Genomic DNA, 14,982 nt, shown 5'->3' with positions numbered 1-14,982 from the left:
AAAAGTTACTCACACACATATTCACACGTGCAAATAAACTATTGAACAACCATTTATTTGAATATAGAGTTATACACACACTTCCACCTTACTTCTACTGAAAATTACACATATTTATTCTCTTAAACAATCACTTATAGAAACACATACTTATTTAAACAGGAAATCTTACAATCTCTTACTCTCACATATACTCACTTATATACATCAATATTCATATATACTAGATTAAAACATATGTAGTTACTGATAAAGACACTAGTGAGACAGTCATTCACTCACTAACAAACACATATAGACACTCATCCACCCATACAGTCCTGTACATATGCTGTCTTCAAAACACATACAAACAAAGAGTCAGTCACTCATGCATCTATGTGCTAAGTAATACCTCCACCAAACCATATAGACACTCATACTGATACTACTAAAAATATCAAATAACCCATATACATACGCATGTAGCTACTTATCAACACATGTAGCCACTTATACACAAAGTGAAACACTAATATATGTATTTAAATATTTAAACATAACTCACTAATATTTATTTTTCAGAAAGACACATATTCACTGGATGGTGTCATCAGTGATGTCATGAGTGATGTCACTGACCATGTCATGAGTGATGTAATATGTGATGTCATCAGCAGTGCATTGCACGCGCAAGTTATAGTGAGTCCGACTAACTATAACGTGGGAATTTCAATGGTTTTATATCAGTAAAATTTCCAGCTAACTATAACTGGTGTGAAACCTATGGTTTTTTCAGTGAATTTATATATATATATATATATATATATATATATATATATATATATATATATATATATATATATATATATATATATATATATAAATATATATATATATATATATATATATATATATATATATATATATATATATATATATAAAATATATATTGTGTGTACCACAAAATACTCAGATTTAATTTAGGGGGAATAGTACCTTAAAATACGGTAGATATCTTCTAAATGCACGGTCACATGAACTTGAGCATCCGGGTTACTTCATAATTTCTACGAGTTAAAAGAGCAGAGCCGCCCGCAGTCTGTATACACACAAAAGAACATATAGAATTGGCGTGATTCACAAATTTGAATCTAACTTCTCTTTCCCAAAACTCGTATACCTAATCTCACAAAGTTACCTGCTTAGAATCAGAAAACATGAACCATCAGGGCACGTGCCTCTTCCGATGGATAGAGAGTAAATGCAGGGCTTAGGTTCCGCTTTTAAATGCCAAGAAACCGCGGGCAATCACGTATCACGCACAGGGGACAGAGTCTGGGCCACTTGCCAGTGACCAGGATGGCGACAAGAGGATGCCAGCCAATGTTGGGTTCTTTCTAGTGATGTAGGTGAAGCTTGACTCTTCAGCCACAAGGTCCAGGAGGCGTCGACGACAACCAGGTGCTCAGGGCTTGGACTACAAGTAGCCCTATGCACAACTTCGGGAAAGCTCAGGAAGTAGGTGCAGCAACAAATATGAAGGATGTCCAGGAGTTCCGGTCTCACGTCTCTCTTGTGATAGCTACAGGTCTCAGGTTTGCTGGGGACTCGTGTCAGCCTCAGAGATGTCTGGAAGTCCATGTTCTGTGTCACAGATTGTTCGGGATCCATCAGGAGACTTGAAAATGCCGACTGGCCAGATGCTTCTTTGGTGCCTGTTTGAACAGGGGAGTCACTCCTTGACCCCAAGGGAGATTTCTTCCGTCTTCTAGTCGATTTGGAATGTCGAAGGTCTAAGATTTCTGTTTCAGAGTTTCGTCCAGGGTAATGTAACGTCTTAGTGACAGGGTCCCTATACTTATACCAATAAACCAGTGAAACACAGCAAAACGTGGGGGTAATCATAGGAAGCAGATCCTACTCTCCTACAGTCCTCAGGTGTGATATGGGAGGGGTCCCCAGGTGTGATATATGAGGGGGTCCTCAGGTGTAATATGGGAGGGGTCCTCCAGGTATGATTTGGAGAGGGTGTCCTCCAGGTGTGCTATATAAGGGGGGTCCTCCAGGTGTGATATGGAGGGGCGTCCTCAGGTGTGATATGGGAGGGAGTCCCCAGGTGTGATATGGGAGGTGGGCCTCCGGGTGTGATATGGGAGGGAGTCCCCAGGTGTGATATGGGAGGTGGGCCTCCAGGTGTGATATGGAAGGGGTCCTCCAGGTGCGATATAGGAGGGGGTCCTTAGGAGTGACATGGGAGGGGCCCTCAGGTGTGATATCGGAGGGGGTCCTTAGGTGTGATATAGAAGGGGGGTCCTCCAGGTGTGATATGGGAGGGGATCCTTAGGTGTGATATAGAAGGGGGGTCCTCCAGGTGTGATATGGGAGGGGGTGCTCAGGTGTGATATGGAAGGGGTCCTCTAGCGCTGATATGGGAGGGGGTCCTCAGTTGTGAAAATGGAGGGGGTCCTTAGGTGTGATATGGGAAGGGTCCTCAGGTGTGATATAGAAGGAGGTCCTCCAGGTGTGACATGGGAGGGGATACCTCTGGTGTGATAAGGAGGGGGGTCCTCTAGGGCTGATATGGGGGGTCCTCCAGGTGTGATATGGAAGGGGAGTCCTCAGGTGTGATATGGGAGAGGTACTGCCGCTGCTGAATGTAGAAGTTTCGTAAAGCACCAATGGATTGAAGAGAGGCCGGTGCTGTCCAGCAGAACTGCTGGAATCTCTGGTGTGGGGGCTGTGGTCTGGGGCCCAGTGCTGTGGGAACAGGGCCGTATTGGCCATAGTGGGCACTGGGTATTTCCCCGGTGGGCCGGAAGGTTGGGGGCCAGTTTTGTAGCAGTGGGGGCCGTTTTTGTTACCGAAGGCCGGTTCTGCAGTGCTGCAAAGTTAATCCCTTTTAACAAAAGTGCAGCAGCAGTGTTCCCGTCAGTCCCTCCCTCCCCCTCCCCTCCCGGGGCTGGTCTGTGATCCTAGTGCAGACCTGGGTGGGAATGGTTTGGGCTCTGGGGTGTTGGCGGGTGGTTGAGCTGGGAGCTGCTCGTGGGAGGCGGTATTGAAGTACATGGACCTGCCGCCGTTCCCTCTCACAATAAACCCCCTATACAGGAGCACTCGTGCTCACGGCTCCGAGCTGTGCTGTGTGCAGTGCGTGCAAGGTGCAAACGGTGGATACCTTTAGCTATCTTGGCACCACATTTTCTAAGAACTGTAGCTGGACTAGTGAGCTTACCAATGTTCGGGCCAAGATGACGAAATGCGCCCATGGGGTGTTCAAGTTTGCTACCAAATTAAGGGACAAACGGATTAAAGACATGCTAAAAATCTATCAATTGAGATGCCTTTCCATTGCCCTCTATGGTGCTGGGGTTTGGGGACACGTCACGGCAGGGACCCTACAAGTGGAGGAAAATCTCTTTTTAAAGAGTCTCCTGTGTTTGCCCAAATCAGCCTCTACGGACCTGGTGCACAGAGAGCTTGGGATCCAACCTCTTTCAGATCTGATTGCCTTAAGACCATTAATGTTGTGGCGTGCTATCTGGTTGAAGGAGGAGACTTCCCTAAATAGAGCCATCATAAGAGATTGTCTCTCTACCGATAACCATATAAAGATTCCTTGGATTAAATTTGTCATCAATAGTTTTTCAGAGATTTATGGTCTTGATATAAGAGAGGATAGCTACGTTGCTTCTAGTCTGTCCAAATCCGAGATGAAGACTGCCTTCATGAGCTATAAGACAGAGAGGCGGGGGAGGGACTGTGGCAATCTCCCCACCTGTGGGCTCTATGGAAGATATTGCGAGAATGTGGGCTACCAACCGTATTTGAGCCATGTCACCAGAGCTTCCCACCAGTTTGTCTTAACGAGACTAACGGCCAGATTCATGAAAGACCCATTTTGCGAGTCTGAAATAGCGATTCATAAGGAATCGCTATTACAGACTCGCAAAACGGGATTCATGTAGGAATCGCAAAATTAAATGCGATTCCTACAGATTCCTTATTTGCGATTAGCAAATTGCTAATCGCAAATAAGGAATAACTCCCCATTCATTCCTATGGGCCAAAAGGCCCATAGGAATGAATGGGGAGTATTCCTTATTTGTGATTAGCAATTTGCTAATCGCAAATAAGATAGCGATTTGAAGGGTGCCAGGGGTGTCCAAAGGCCACCCTGTAGCACCCCTTAAATGCACATTTCAACAGGTGTTGCGCACACACATGTCCAAAGGACAAGTGTGTGTGTAACATGCAACTTAGAAAAATGCTTTTAAAAGCATTTTTCTAAGTTTTCGCTATTTACCACGAGGTTTGACCTTGCGGTAAATAGCGGCCGAAATTTGCGAATTCGCATTTTTAAAATGTTTCAAGAATAGCATTTAAGGAATCTCTAATAGAGATTCCTTAAATGCTATTCCTCGCAAATTTGCGAGTTTCTAAATAGCGAATTTTGCATTTGGGATGATGAATCCCAAATGCAAAAATTGCACTCGCAAAGGGCCAGATTCTCAGAATCTGGCCCTTTGCAAGCGCAAATATGAATGATGAATCAGGCTGTAAGGTTCGGGATCGTGCACCACCTGGTGGCCTTCCCCTGCAACAAAAAACATCCGACTGGTCTGTGCCCATGTGACAATACTTCAGCACAAAGCACTATGCACTTTCTATTGCTGTGTAAACTTTACGGTAAGTTTCGTACAGCCTTTTTAAAACCCATTTTCATCAAGTTTGGCGTTAGAAATGTACATGATACCATGAAGTTGCTTTTGAACATGCCCCACCCTGACGTTTGTTTTTTTACCTCTACTTTCCTTCTTCATGCTATTAAGGCAAGGACTAGTATGATTTTTTAACTGTTTTTAACCATGTATTCTGTACTGCATTTCCTACCATGGTTTTTATTGATGATTGTTTATGACTTTATGTCATGTAAATGTATGTGCTTTTATGGACATTGTATTTATGCTCCGAATAAAGCCTTATGAAATGACAGGGGCAGTCGTGCTGACGGCGCCGAGCTGTGCTGTGTGCAGTGCGTGCACAACCCGGAGACATTCCCACTTAAATGTAGGCGCTTTAGACAGCTCTGGGGGTGAACGAGGGCTCGCTCTGCTCCGGGCCAGGCAGCTGTTCATGACCCACCGCGAGCTCCGTCTGCCGGGTGTACTCGACTCAAACATGCCTTCTACCCGACTGAATCATATTGTAAAGCGCTGCGACGCCTTAAGCACGGTCAGCGCCATTGAAAACTCCAAGCGAATGATAAAGAACATGGAAAGTGTTTGGGGAAACATTGGGGGTTAACTTTCAGCCCAGCTCAGTCTCAGTTGTACCTTGATGGGGGCAGAGCCTACAAAGAGCCCCCCCCCCCCCCGTGCCCCCCCAAACTACCCTCCAAGCGGCCCAAGTGCAAACAGAGGAGCCGGCCCTCTGCGGGAGAGAGAAATGCGCATCTCAGAGCTGCAGAAAGGGCCCCTGTGCGCCTGGCTGCGAGCCTTGGGCTGTCACTGGACGAGGCGGAGGGGGCTGGGGGCTGCACATACCACCCAAGATGGTATTCACTGCTGACAACCCCCGTTGTCCTGGCCACGCGGGACTCATCAGACACAATGCGGGCTGGGAGGAGGCGCTTCCTGCTGGTGGGCGGCCGCATGTCCCATTAGCGGCCCTTAGAGCCCCTGTATTCAGGTACTCGGCCTCCTATTGACAGGCCGGCTCTGAAAGGGGGCTGTGTTTGGGGGTGTCACTGTGTGCGTGAGTGTTTGTGTGCGTCTGCAGCCCCGTGTTTATATAAACAGGAGGCGCTCCTTGTAAACGACACTAGGCGCTAAGACGGTCGCCCAGGGCGCATCCTCCGGCCCTCTGCCTCCACTGGCCTCTCTTCTCGGCCTCCACTGCCTCTCCTCTCGGCCTCCTCTGCCTCCCTCCGCTGCCTCCTGTGCTCTGGGGCCCCCTGTACTCCGCAGAGGCCGGCCGTGAACCCCGGTTTCCACTTCCAGCTTGGAGGTCTTTCGTAAAAGGAGAAGTCGCGTCCTCTTCTGCCCCGCCTCAAGGGCACCCCGACTCCCTGCCCGGAGGCAGCCTGTGCTCCCCCATAGCACCCCCTGGACCCTGCTGAGGACATCTGATTGTGGGGGCACCTCCAAGCCCCTTCCCGGGGTCTGTCAACCCTTGATTTGGTGGCGTTTCACCACAAAAGTGAGTAACCTTGGGGGCGCTTCAAACTCGAGCCCCAGGCCTGCACCAGAAGCACCTGGAGACGCTCCCGGGGGTCGCCTGGGAGAGACCCCCCCCCTCCGCCCCCCCCCCCCAACCTTCACGGGCTCACAATGTCCTCCGGCAGCGCGCTCGGATTCACCGTCAGGAGACTGTTGAATTTACAGGAGCAGGAGGGGGGCAGCCCCAGGAGGGTCCCCCCATCAGAGGGATACCCCCGGGGCCCACCCTACCACCCCTGGCTGGAGGCCGAGCAGCAGCAGCACTACCTGTGTAAGTACAGCAGCACACACCTGTGTCTGTGTGGGCATAAATATCTGTGCACGTACATACATGTGCGCGCGTAAATACGCGTAAATACCGGTGTCTTTTGGGCGCGTAAATACCTGTGTTTGTCTGTGTGAGCGCAAATATCTGTGTATGTGTGCGGGTAAATAGCTGTGACTGTCTGTGTGCGGGTAAATAGTGGTGCCGGTTGGTGTGCCAGAACATACCCGTGTCTGTCTACTGTTACATAGCTGTGTCTGTCTGTGTGCTCGTACATAGCTGGGTGTGGGTGAATATCTGTGTCTATCTATAGGCGGGTGTATAGCTGTGTCTGTCTGTGTGCGGGTTAACATTAATAGCTGTGTCTGTGTGCGCGTAAAAAGCTATGTCTGTCTTCAGGTGGGTGAATAGCTGTGTCTGTCTGTGTGTCCGTAAATAGCGGTGTCTATCTGTAGGTGGTGAATAGCTGTGTCTGTCTGTGTGTGCGTAAATAGCTGTGTCTGTCTTCAGGTGAGTGAATAGCTGTGTCTGTCTGTGTGCCCGTAAATAGCTGTGTCTATCTGTAGGTGGTGAATAGCTGTGTCTGTCTGTGTGCGCGCAAATAGCTGTGTCTGTCTTCAGGTGAGTGAATAGCTGTGTCTGTCTGTGTGCCCGTAAATAGCTGTGTCTATCTGTAGGTGGTGAATAGCTGTGTCTGTCTGTGTGCGCGCAAATAGCTGTGTCTGTCTTCAGGTGAGTGAATAGCGGTGTCTGTCTGTGTGCCCGTAAATAGCTGTGTCTATCTGTAGGTGGTGAATAGCTGTGTCTGTCTGTGTGCGCGTAAATAGCTGTGTCTGTCTTCAGGTGGGTGAATAGCTGTGTCTGTCTGTGTGCCCGTAAATAGCTGTGTCTATCTGTAGGTGGTGAATAGCTGTGTCTGTCTGTGTGCGCGTAAATAGCTGTGTCTGTCTTCAGGTGGGTGAATAGCTGTGTCTGTCTGTGTGCGCGTAAATAGCTGTGTCTATCTGTGTGCGCGTAAATAGCTGTGTCTGTCTTCAGGTGGGTGAATAGCTGTGTCTGTTTGTGTGCGCGTAAATAGCTGTGTCTATCTGTAGGTGGTGAATAGCTGTGTCTGTCTGTGTGCGCGTAAATAGCTGTGTCTATCTTCAGGTGGGTAAATAGCTGTGTCTGTCTGTGTGCGCGTAAACAGCTGTGTCTGTCTTCAGGTGGTGAATTGCCTTGGATGCTTGTGTGCAAGTGAATAGCTGGGTTCTTTCTCTGTGCACGTGAACAGCTAGCTTCTATCTGTGACAGGTGAACAGCTGGCTTCTATCTGCAGGTGAGCAGGTGAACAGCTGGCTTCTATCTGTGTACAGGCGAACAGCTGGCTTCTATCTGTAGGTGAACAGCTGGCTTCTATCTGTGTACAGGCGAACAGCTGGCTTCTATCTGTGACAGGTGTACAGCTGGCTTCTGCCTGTGTACAGGTGAACAGCTGGCTTCTATCTGTGTACAGGCGAACAGTTGGATTCTGCCTGTGTACAGGTGAACAGCTGGCTTCTATCTGTGTACAGGCGAACAGTTAGTTTCTCTCGGTGACTGGTGAACAGCTGGCTTCTATCTGTGACAGGTGTACAGTTGGATTCTCTCTGTGACTGGTGAACAGCTGGCTTCTGCCTGTGTACAGGTGAACAGCTAGCTTTTGTCTGTGACAGGTGAACACCTCTGTTCTTTCTCTACAGGTGAGCAGACCCCTCTCCACTCCCCACATTAACCCCTTCTCTCTCTCTCCCGTCTCTAGCTTCGGATGAGAGCGGTCCAGAGATGGTTCTCCCGGACTCGACGCAGGACCTGGCCCCAGCCCACCCCGCCTGCGCCCGGTCCCAGAAGAAGAAGCGGCGGGTGCTGTTCTCCAAGGCGCAGACCCTGGAGCTGGAGAGGCGCTTCCGCCAGCAGCGGTACCTGTCGGCCCCGGAGCGCGACCACCTGGCCCAGCTCCTGCACCTGACGCCCACCCAGGTCAAGATCTGGTTCCAGAACCATCGATACAAGATGAAGCGGGCCAAGGGCGAGCTCAGGGCCCCCCCGCCGCCGCTCCGGAGGGTCCTGGTGCCGGTGCTGGTCCGGGACGGCAAGCCGTACCACCAGGGCTTCAGCACCGCTGACCCGGGCCAGGCGCGGGACAAGCTGCACTTCTACCCACCCGTGCCACACGCTGCTGCCCTGGGGCTCTTCAGCTGCCCTCACCAGGCCCTGGCCCATGCTAGCAGCGCCCTCCTGCCCTGGAACTGGTGACTGGCGCCCCCTAGAGCCGCAGAGAGAGGGGGCTAGGGCGGTGACCAGCCCAAGGCTGAGAGGGGACTTGTGTGACGCTGGCATCGTGGCCTTCACAAGCGCCTAGAAGACTCTTTCAAGAAGCTCAGGCGATGGGCGTCAGGAGGAGAGCCTCGAACAAGAGCAGCCAATGATGGGTGCTGAGACCAGGAGCAGAGCCTCGAACAAGAGCAGCCAATGATGAGCGCTGGGTCCCAAAGAAGAGCCTCGATCGAACAAGAGCAGACAACGATGAGCGCTGGGTCCCAAAGAAGAGCCTCGAACAAGAGCAGCCAATGATGGGTGCTGAGACCAGGGGCAGAGCCTCGAACAAGAGCAGCCAATGATGGGTGCTGAGACCTGGAGCAGAGCCTCGAACAAGAGCAGCCAATGATGGGTGCTGAGACCAGGGGCAGAGCCTCGAACAAGAGCAGCCAATGATGGGTGCTGAGACCAGGGGCAGAGCCTCGAACAAGAGCAGCCAATGATGGGTGCTGAGACCAGGGGCAGAGCCTCGAACAAGAGCAGCCAATGATGGGTGCTGAGACTTGGAGCAGAGCCTCGAACAAGAGCAGACAATGATGGGTGCTGAGACCAGGAGCAGAGCCTCGAACAAGAGCAGCCAATGATGGGTGCTGAGACCAGGGGCAGAGCCTCGAACAAGAGCAGCCAATGATGGGTGCTGAGACCTGGAGCAGAGCCTCGAACAAGAGCAGCCAATGATGGGTGCTGAGACCAGGGGCAGAGCCTCGAACAAGAGCAGCCAATGATGGGTGCTGAGACCTGGGGCAGAGCCTCGAACAAGAGCAGCCAACGATGGGCGCTGGGCTTCAAGTAGCAAGCCTCGCACAAGAGTGAGTGCTCGGCACCAGGAGCAGAGCCTCGAACAAGAATCTCAAAGAGTGAGTGCTCGGACCAGGAGCAGAGCCTCGAACAAGAATCTCAAAGAGTGAGTGCTCGGACCAGGAGCAGAGCCTCGAACAAGAACCAGAACCAGAAAAAAGGGGGCTGGGACCAGGAACATATCCTGGCACAATAACATTAAAAAATTGGTTCTGGCACCAGAAGAAGACCCTGTCACTGTGACTAGAACCACAAACTGTGAGTGCTGGGCAACGGGATCAGACCTTTGCACACATTTAGAGCCAGAAATAATGGGTGCCAAATAATCCATCCTCTGCCACCCACAATCCATCCCCTGCCACATAATCCTTTCTGCTCTGCCACACAATCCATCACCTGCCACATAATCCATGCTCTACCAGATAATCCTTCATCTGCCATATAATCCATCATCTGCCACACAATCCATCCCCTGCCACATAATCCATCCTCTGCCACATAATCCATCACCTGCCACAAATCCATTCTCTGCCACATAATCCATCCTCTACCAGATAATCCATCCTCTGCCACATAATCCATCCTCTACCAGATAATCCATCCTCTGCCACATTAACCATCCTCTGCCACACAATCCATCACCTGCAGCATATTCCAACCTCTACAACATAACCCATCCTCTGCCACATAATCTATCCTCTGCCACATGATCCATCCTCTGCCACATAATCTATCCTCTGCCACATAATCCATCCTCTGACACAAAGTCCATCGACTACCAGATAATCCATCCTCTGCCACATAATCCATCCTCTGCAAGATAATCCATCCTCTACAACATAACCCATCATCTGCCACATAATCCATTCTCTGCCCCATAATCTGCAGATTTTAACAACAACCTTTGTTTCTGGCTCAAGGGATCAAAGTTACCAGAGTCGCGAGGACAGGTTGCAGCGCAGTGGCACGCACTGGTCATCTTTCAGTGATTCTTACGGTATTTGGATGTTAAAAGTGGTTCTGATGAGGTAAAACCTTTGCCCAGACAGTGTTAACGTGAAGAAATTACAATACGATGAAGCAATACTATCACAACATGCGGTAGGTTTATTGGGTATCAAGATCTGAGCCCCACACCAGAACCCACTGCAGTACTGGTTTCTGCCACCAGAGGCTCCCATGAGGGGGGGGGGGGGTGGCACCGAGTATCACCAAGACATGCAGAGGGTCACGACAGGGCTCAGAAGGAGCATGCGCAGAAATGACTGAAGGAATCAAACCCAGCTAACCTCACTATAGTGTCAGCTACCTGTCCCCCAGACCAGGACAACTGTCCAAGAGGCACCCTCTTTTTAAGAATTGGAAGATGCAAAACCAACTCCTCGATATGGACGGAGCGTTTGAGCAAATCAAGCACTCACCCCCAGTCAACTGATCTGGGTTTAATCCATCACCGTTCTTTAGCCCACTCTGCCACCCCAGTTCAGACATGGCCATATGCAAATCAGTCTGGCCCTGTGCCTCATGGGAACAGTCCAGCCCGAACTGCCAAGCAAAACCGACTCCTAGCAACACCCTAACCCTCAGGTCTGGGGTACAAGCCCCCTTCCCCTCCCTGCAGCACCCTACACCTTAGGTCTGGGGTAAAGGATCTCCCCCCTTCCAGCAACACCCTCCCCTTCAGGTCTGGGGGTACAAGCCCCCTTCCCCTTCCAGCAGCACCCTAGCCTTTAGTTATGGGGGTAAAGGGTCTCCCCCCTCCCAGCAACCCCCTCCCCTTCATGTCTGGGTGTATAGGGCCAATCTCATATCCTCCTAGCAACACCCCACCCTTCTGGTATGGGGGTACAAGGCACCCTCCCCTCCCAGCAGCACCCTAACCTTTAGTTCTGGGGGTAAAGGGTCTCCCCCCTCCCAGCAACCCCCCCTTCTGGTCTGGGGGTACAGGACCCTTCCATCGCCTCCCACCATCACCCTCCCATTCAGATCTGGGGGTACAGGACACCTCTCATTCTAACACCCTGCTCTTCACGTCTGGAGTACAACCCCCCCCCCAACAACTCCCCCCCCCCTCAGCAGCAAACCCTCCACTGCAGGTCTGGGGGTACACGGCCCTCCCTCGCCTTCCTCCAGGCTTCGGGTTGGTACACGTCCTTCCAAACAACTAACTATAGGTAAAGTTGGGGGGCTGTGCACCCCCTGTCTTGCAGGAGCACACTGACCCTTCAGGCTTGGGAGTCTACGTCTCCCAGCCTCTGATGGTCCTCACACCCCTCACGCCCCTCACACCCTCAATACCCTCACGCTCCTCACACCCCAGCCCCTCCCCCATTGTGACAGTCTGTGCACTAAAACTGTGACCGACTGAGAAATGGCTGCACCCTCCGACCCAAGTGGGACACCCACGAAAGGACAGCGCGGAATGTATATATGTACATTCAAAGCAAAAATGATTGTAAATATGTTTTATATACATTTATTTTTTTATATAAAATGTTCTATTTATTTGAATAAAAAGGTTTCTTCCCGGATGGAACGCGTTGTCTTTTCTGCCCTGTGACGTCACTACTGTGCAGTATTTCTAGATTCTCCATTAATATAATACATATATATCTATGGTTTAACCTACCTCTTCTGGTCTCCTGTTTATTTTTGTAACGTTCTATGTTGTAACAGTTCTCTCATGTAACGCAACTGTCTCTATTGTATAGCGCTGTGACACCTTCGGGTAAAGTCCGCGATATATAAACAATGCATAAAATGAAATGAATACATACATAAAAAGAGGAAACACCGCCCCCCACAACCCCCCCCCCCCATCTTCAATGGCTTCGATATTAATGTATGCAGCTTTGCCGGGGCCGATCGTGTTTCATGAAACGCACTCTCCGTGGCACCCTCTGGACACGGTTAATGCCCTCCGCGCTCTGGCGTGAGCGGGCATTAACACCCCGGACGCTGCAAGCGAGGGTCACTAACCGACAGGAGTGTTTGACACCAGTCACTCACAGCGATCACTTCCGGTTGGGTCATTTACACCGGAGGCCCTTACACCAGAATATTCATGCTCGAACCATTTTCACCAGAATCTTTCATACCAGCAGGCAGGCCCGGTTCCAGGAATTTTTATTTGGGTGGGCCAAGGGTGCATTTGGGTGGGCCACTGCGAGCTCAATTTTTTGCATAAATGTCTAGGCAGGCCTGCTTCAGGGTGCTCCTTTATCTCTTCTTCGTCTTACAAGGCCCAGTAAAACACACTCTTTCCCAAATCTCTTTCTAAATATTATCACTCTCAAAAAGTGTTTTTCCATGTAATGGTCCTTTGATGGGAAGAGGAGGTTTCTGAGGTGGGAGTATCAGGCAAGTGACACTTCTAGGGCTCCCTCTGTGCAAGTCTTCAGGGAGAATCCCTCTTCATTACTACCTCCACCTGACCACGGACTCTGCAACGCACTCACTCCCTTACAGGCTTGAATATCCACTGCTCCTCTCCAGTGCACCTTATCTCACAGCTGACCTTGGGCCCCAGCCCCATATCAGGCACCATCGGGCTCCACTTTCATTTTTCCCGGTAAAAATATTAGGAAAATCACCTTCAAACTTAAAACATTGAATATAGCAGTGAATATAATTAGCACGCACTTTAAAGTATTTTCCACAGTAGCCCTTATGACCCGACTGCTAATTAAATGAACAAAACCAGAAAGGCCGGCTTCAGCGCTGATGTGAGTCTTTTTTGGCGCTGCACCAATAACCTCTTTCTCCGTAAATACCTTTACTCCCACCTTCCAACAGTGCCCCTCATCTCCCAATGCCCCCCTCTATTGACCTCCTACTTGGATTCCCTCAAAGCCATGCCACATACCTCAAGTGCCCCTCATCTGCCCATAGCCCCTCCCCCTATTGACCTCCTCCTCGGATTCCCTCACTGCCACTCTCCACCAGTGCCCTTCATCTCTCCCTAACTCTCCCCTCCACCCCATGACATCTTCCTCGGATTCCCTCACTGCCACCCTCCAACCGTGCCCCTCATCGCTCCATAGCCCCTCACACTACCTCCTCCTCGGATTCCCTCACTGCCACCCTCCAACAATGCCCCTTATCTTTACTTAGCCCCTCTCTCATATGCATTTCATTTGTCGCATAGCGCTACTCATATCTGTGTAGTGTGTGTCAGTAATTTACACAACGCACACATTATACAGATACAATGAATCATACAAGTGTGTAAATCAGTCTATTGGGAATGTCACATAAGCCAATGAGGATTACAAGGTGTATGAATCACATGTCATCCATACTGGTGGGCAGGATACTTTAAGAGGGTTTGGTCTGGGGAAACACAACCTTAGGATTTAAAGAGTATTCCATGCGGGTCAGCTTTACTGATAAAAATGTATATCTGCCCAAACATACTCATTTTAGCAACATTAGAATAATGAAAGACTGGGGAAGTTCTATCTATATCACAAAACCAAAAAAGTGAAGTTCTAACTATACCATTCATGTTTGTATGCAGCTCTTTGATGACAGTTCATAGGTCACTGTCTGTCCTATGTTAGGATTGTACCTTCTGAACTGCAAGTAACACAAGGATCTCTGTGACAAAGGCAGTAACCCACTGAGCTATCCAGGGCTTTAAGCGGGCCGGGTCTCACTAGGTCTGAGCACTGGCAGTTTTTTTAAAGGGGCCTCGAAATGGGTCTCTTTCTGGCTCTGTGTTGTGTGCTGGTCACAGGTAGTCCGTTTTTTCCCGAACTGCAGTCCGGAAAAAAGTGCCAGGGCACAAAACAGAGCCCGATAGAGCCCCGTTTCGAGACAGCAGGCACATCGGTGTACCCTGCTCACACTACTCACAAGTGGAATGTTACCGCATGATGTCATGCCAGGTGAGCGTTGTAGGGGGAAGGGAAATCCTTTAAAGAGAGTCATTTTCTCTCTGGATTTCCCTTCTCTTTTCGAACCTCTGGAGCAGCAACATTGTTTTGATGTGACTGGTGCTTTAAGTGGAAGCTTTTGCAATTATATACAAGCCATAGTTGCTGTTATTTATCTTATGCAACTAACAACCATTAATAAACCCAATAGTCCTGACTTGTAGGTATGATGTTACTTGTTGTATCAAATACCTGGATGCAACAACTGAAACAGCAAAATAAAAGTCGGGCCGCACACTGTTAAACACAGATTTTTAACGTACTGTTTTTAAGCCACGTCCTCAATTACATTGGCCACGCCCCTTTGAGAGACCCCAACAGTTTTTTCATCCCACTCAAAGCCCTGGAGCTATCCACATAAAATACAGTTCATCTGCATCTGAAAGCTACTAACAGACAAATGATTGCTCTCCAGCAGGATTATTAATCACCAGCGTTATCTGGG

The 14,982-nt window shown here is 49.7% G+C and overlaps 1 protein-coding gene across 1 annotated transcript; it reads left to right on the top strand.

Annotated features, from left to right (window-relative positions):
- Positions 1–6,311: 6,311 nt before the first annotated feature.
- NKX2-8 (NK2 homeobox 8) lies at positions 6,312–8,739 on the top strand. Its single transcript, XM_086948116.1, has 2 exons — positions 6,312–6,471; positions 8,246–8,739. The coding sequence occupies exons 1-2, from the start codon at positions 6,312–6,314 to the stop codon at positions 8,737–8,739; spliced, it is 654 nt and encodes a 217-aa protein (XP_086804242.1).
- Positions 8,740–14,982: the final 6,243 nt, after the last annotated feature.

This window comes from Lissotriton vulgaris, unplaced genomic scaffold (assembly GCF_964263255.1).
Source record: "Lissotriton vulgaris unplaced genomic scaffold, aLisVul1.2 SCAFFOLD_454, whole genome shotgun sequence".
Classification (NCBI taxonomy): Eukaryota; Metazoa; Chordata; class Amphibia; order Caudata; family Salamandridae; genus Lissotriton; species Lissotriton vulgaris.
Note: the sequence above shows the minus strand (reverse complement) of the source record. Positions and strands in the feature narration are given on the sequence as shown.

Bases quoted from the DNA above. Each gene is read 5' to 3' on its own strand.
- NKX2-8 (XM_086948116.1), top strand. From the start codon at position 6,312: ATGTCCTCCGGCAGCGCGCTCGGATTCACCGTCAGGAGACTGTTGAAT. The intron at 6,472-8,245 runs GTAAGTACAGCA...TCCCGTCTCTAG, and splicing joins GCAGCAGCAGCACTACCTGT to CTTCGGATGAGAGCGGTCCA.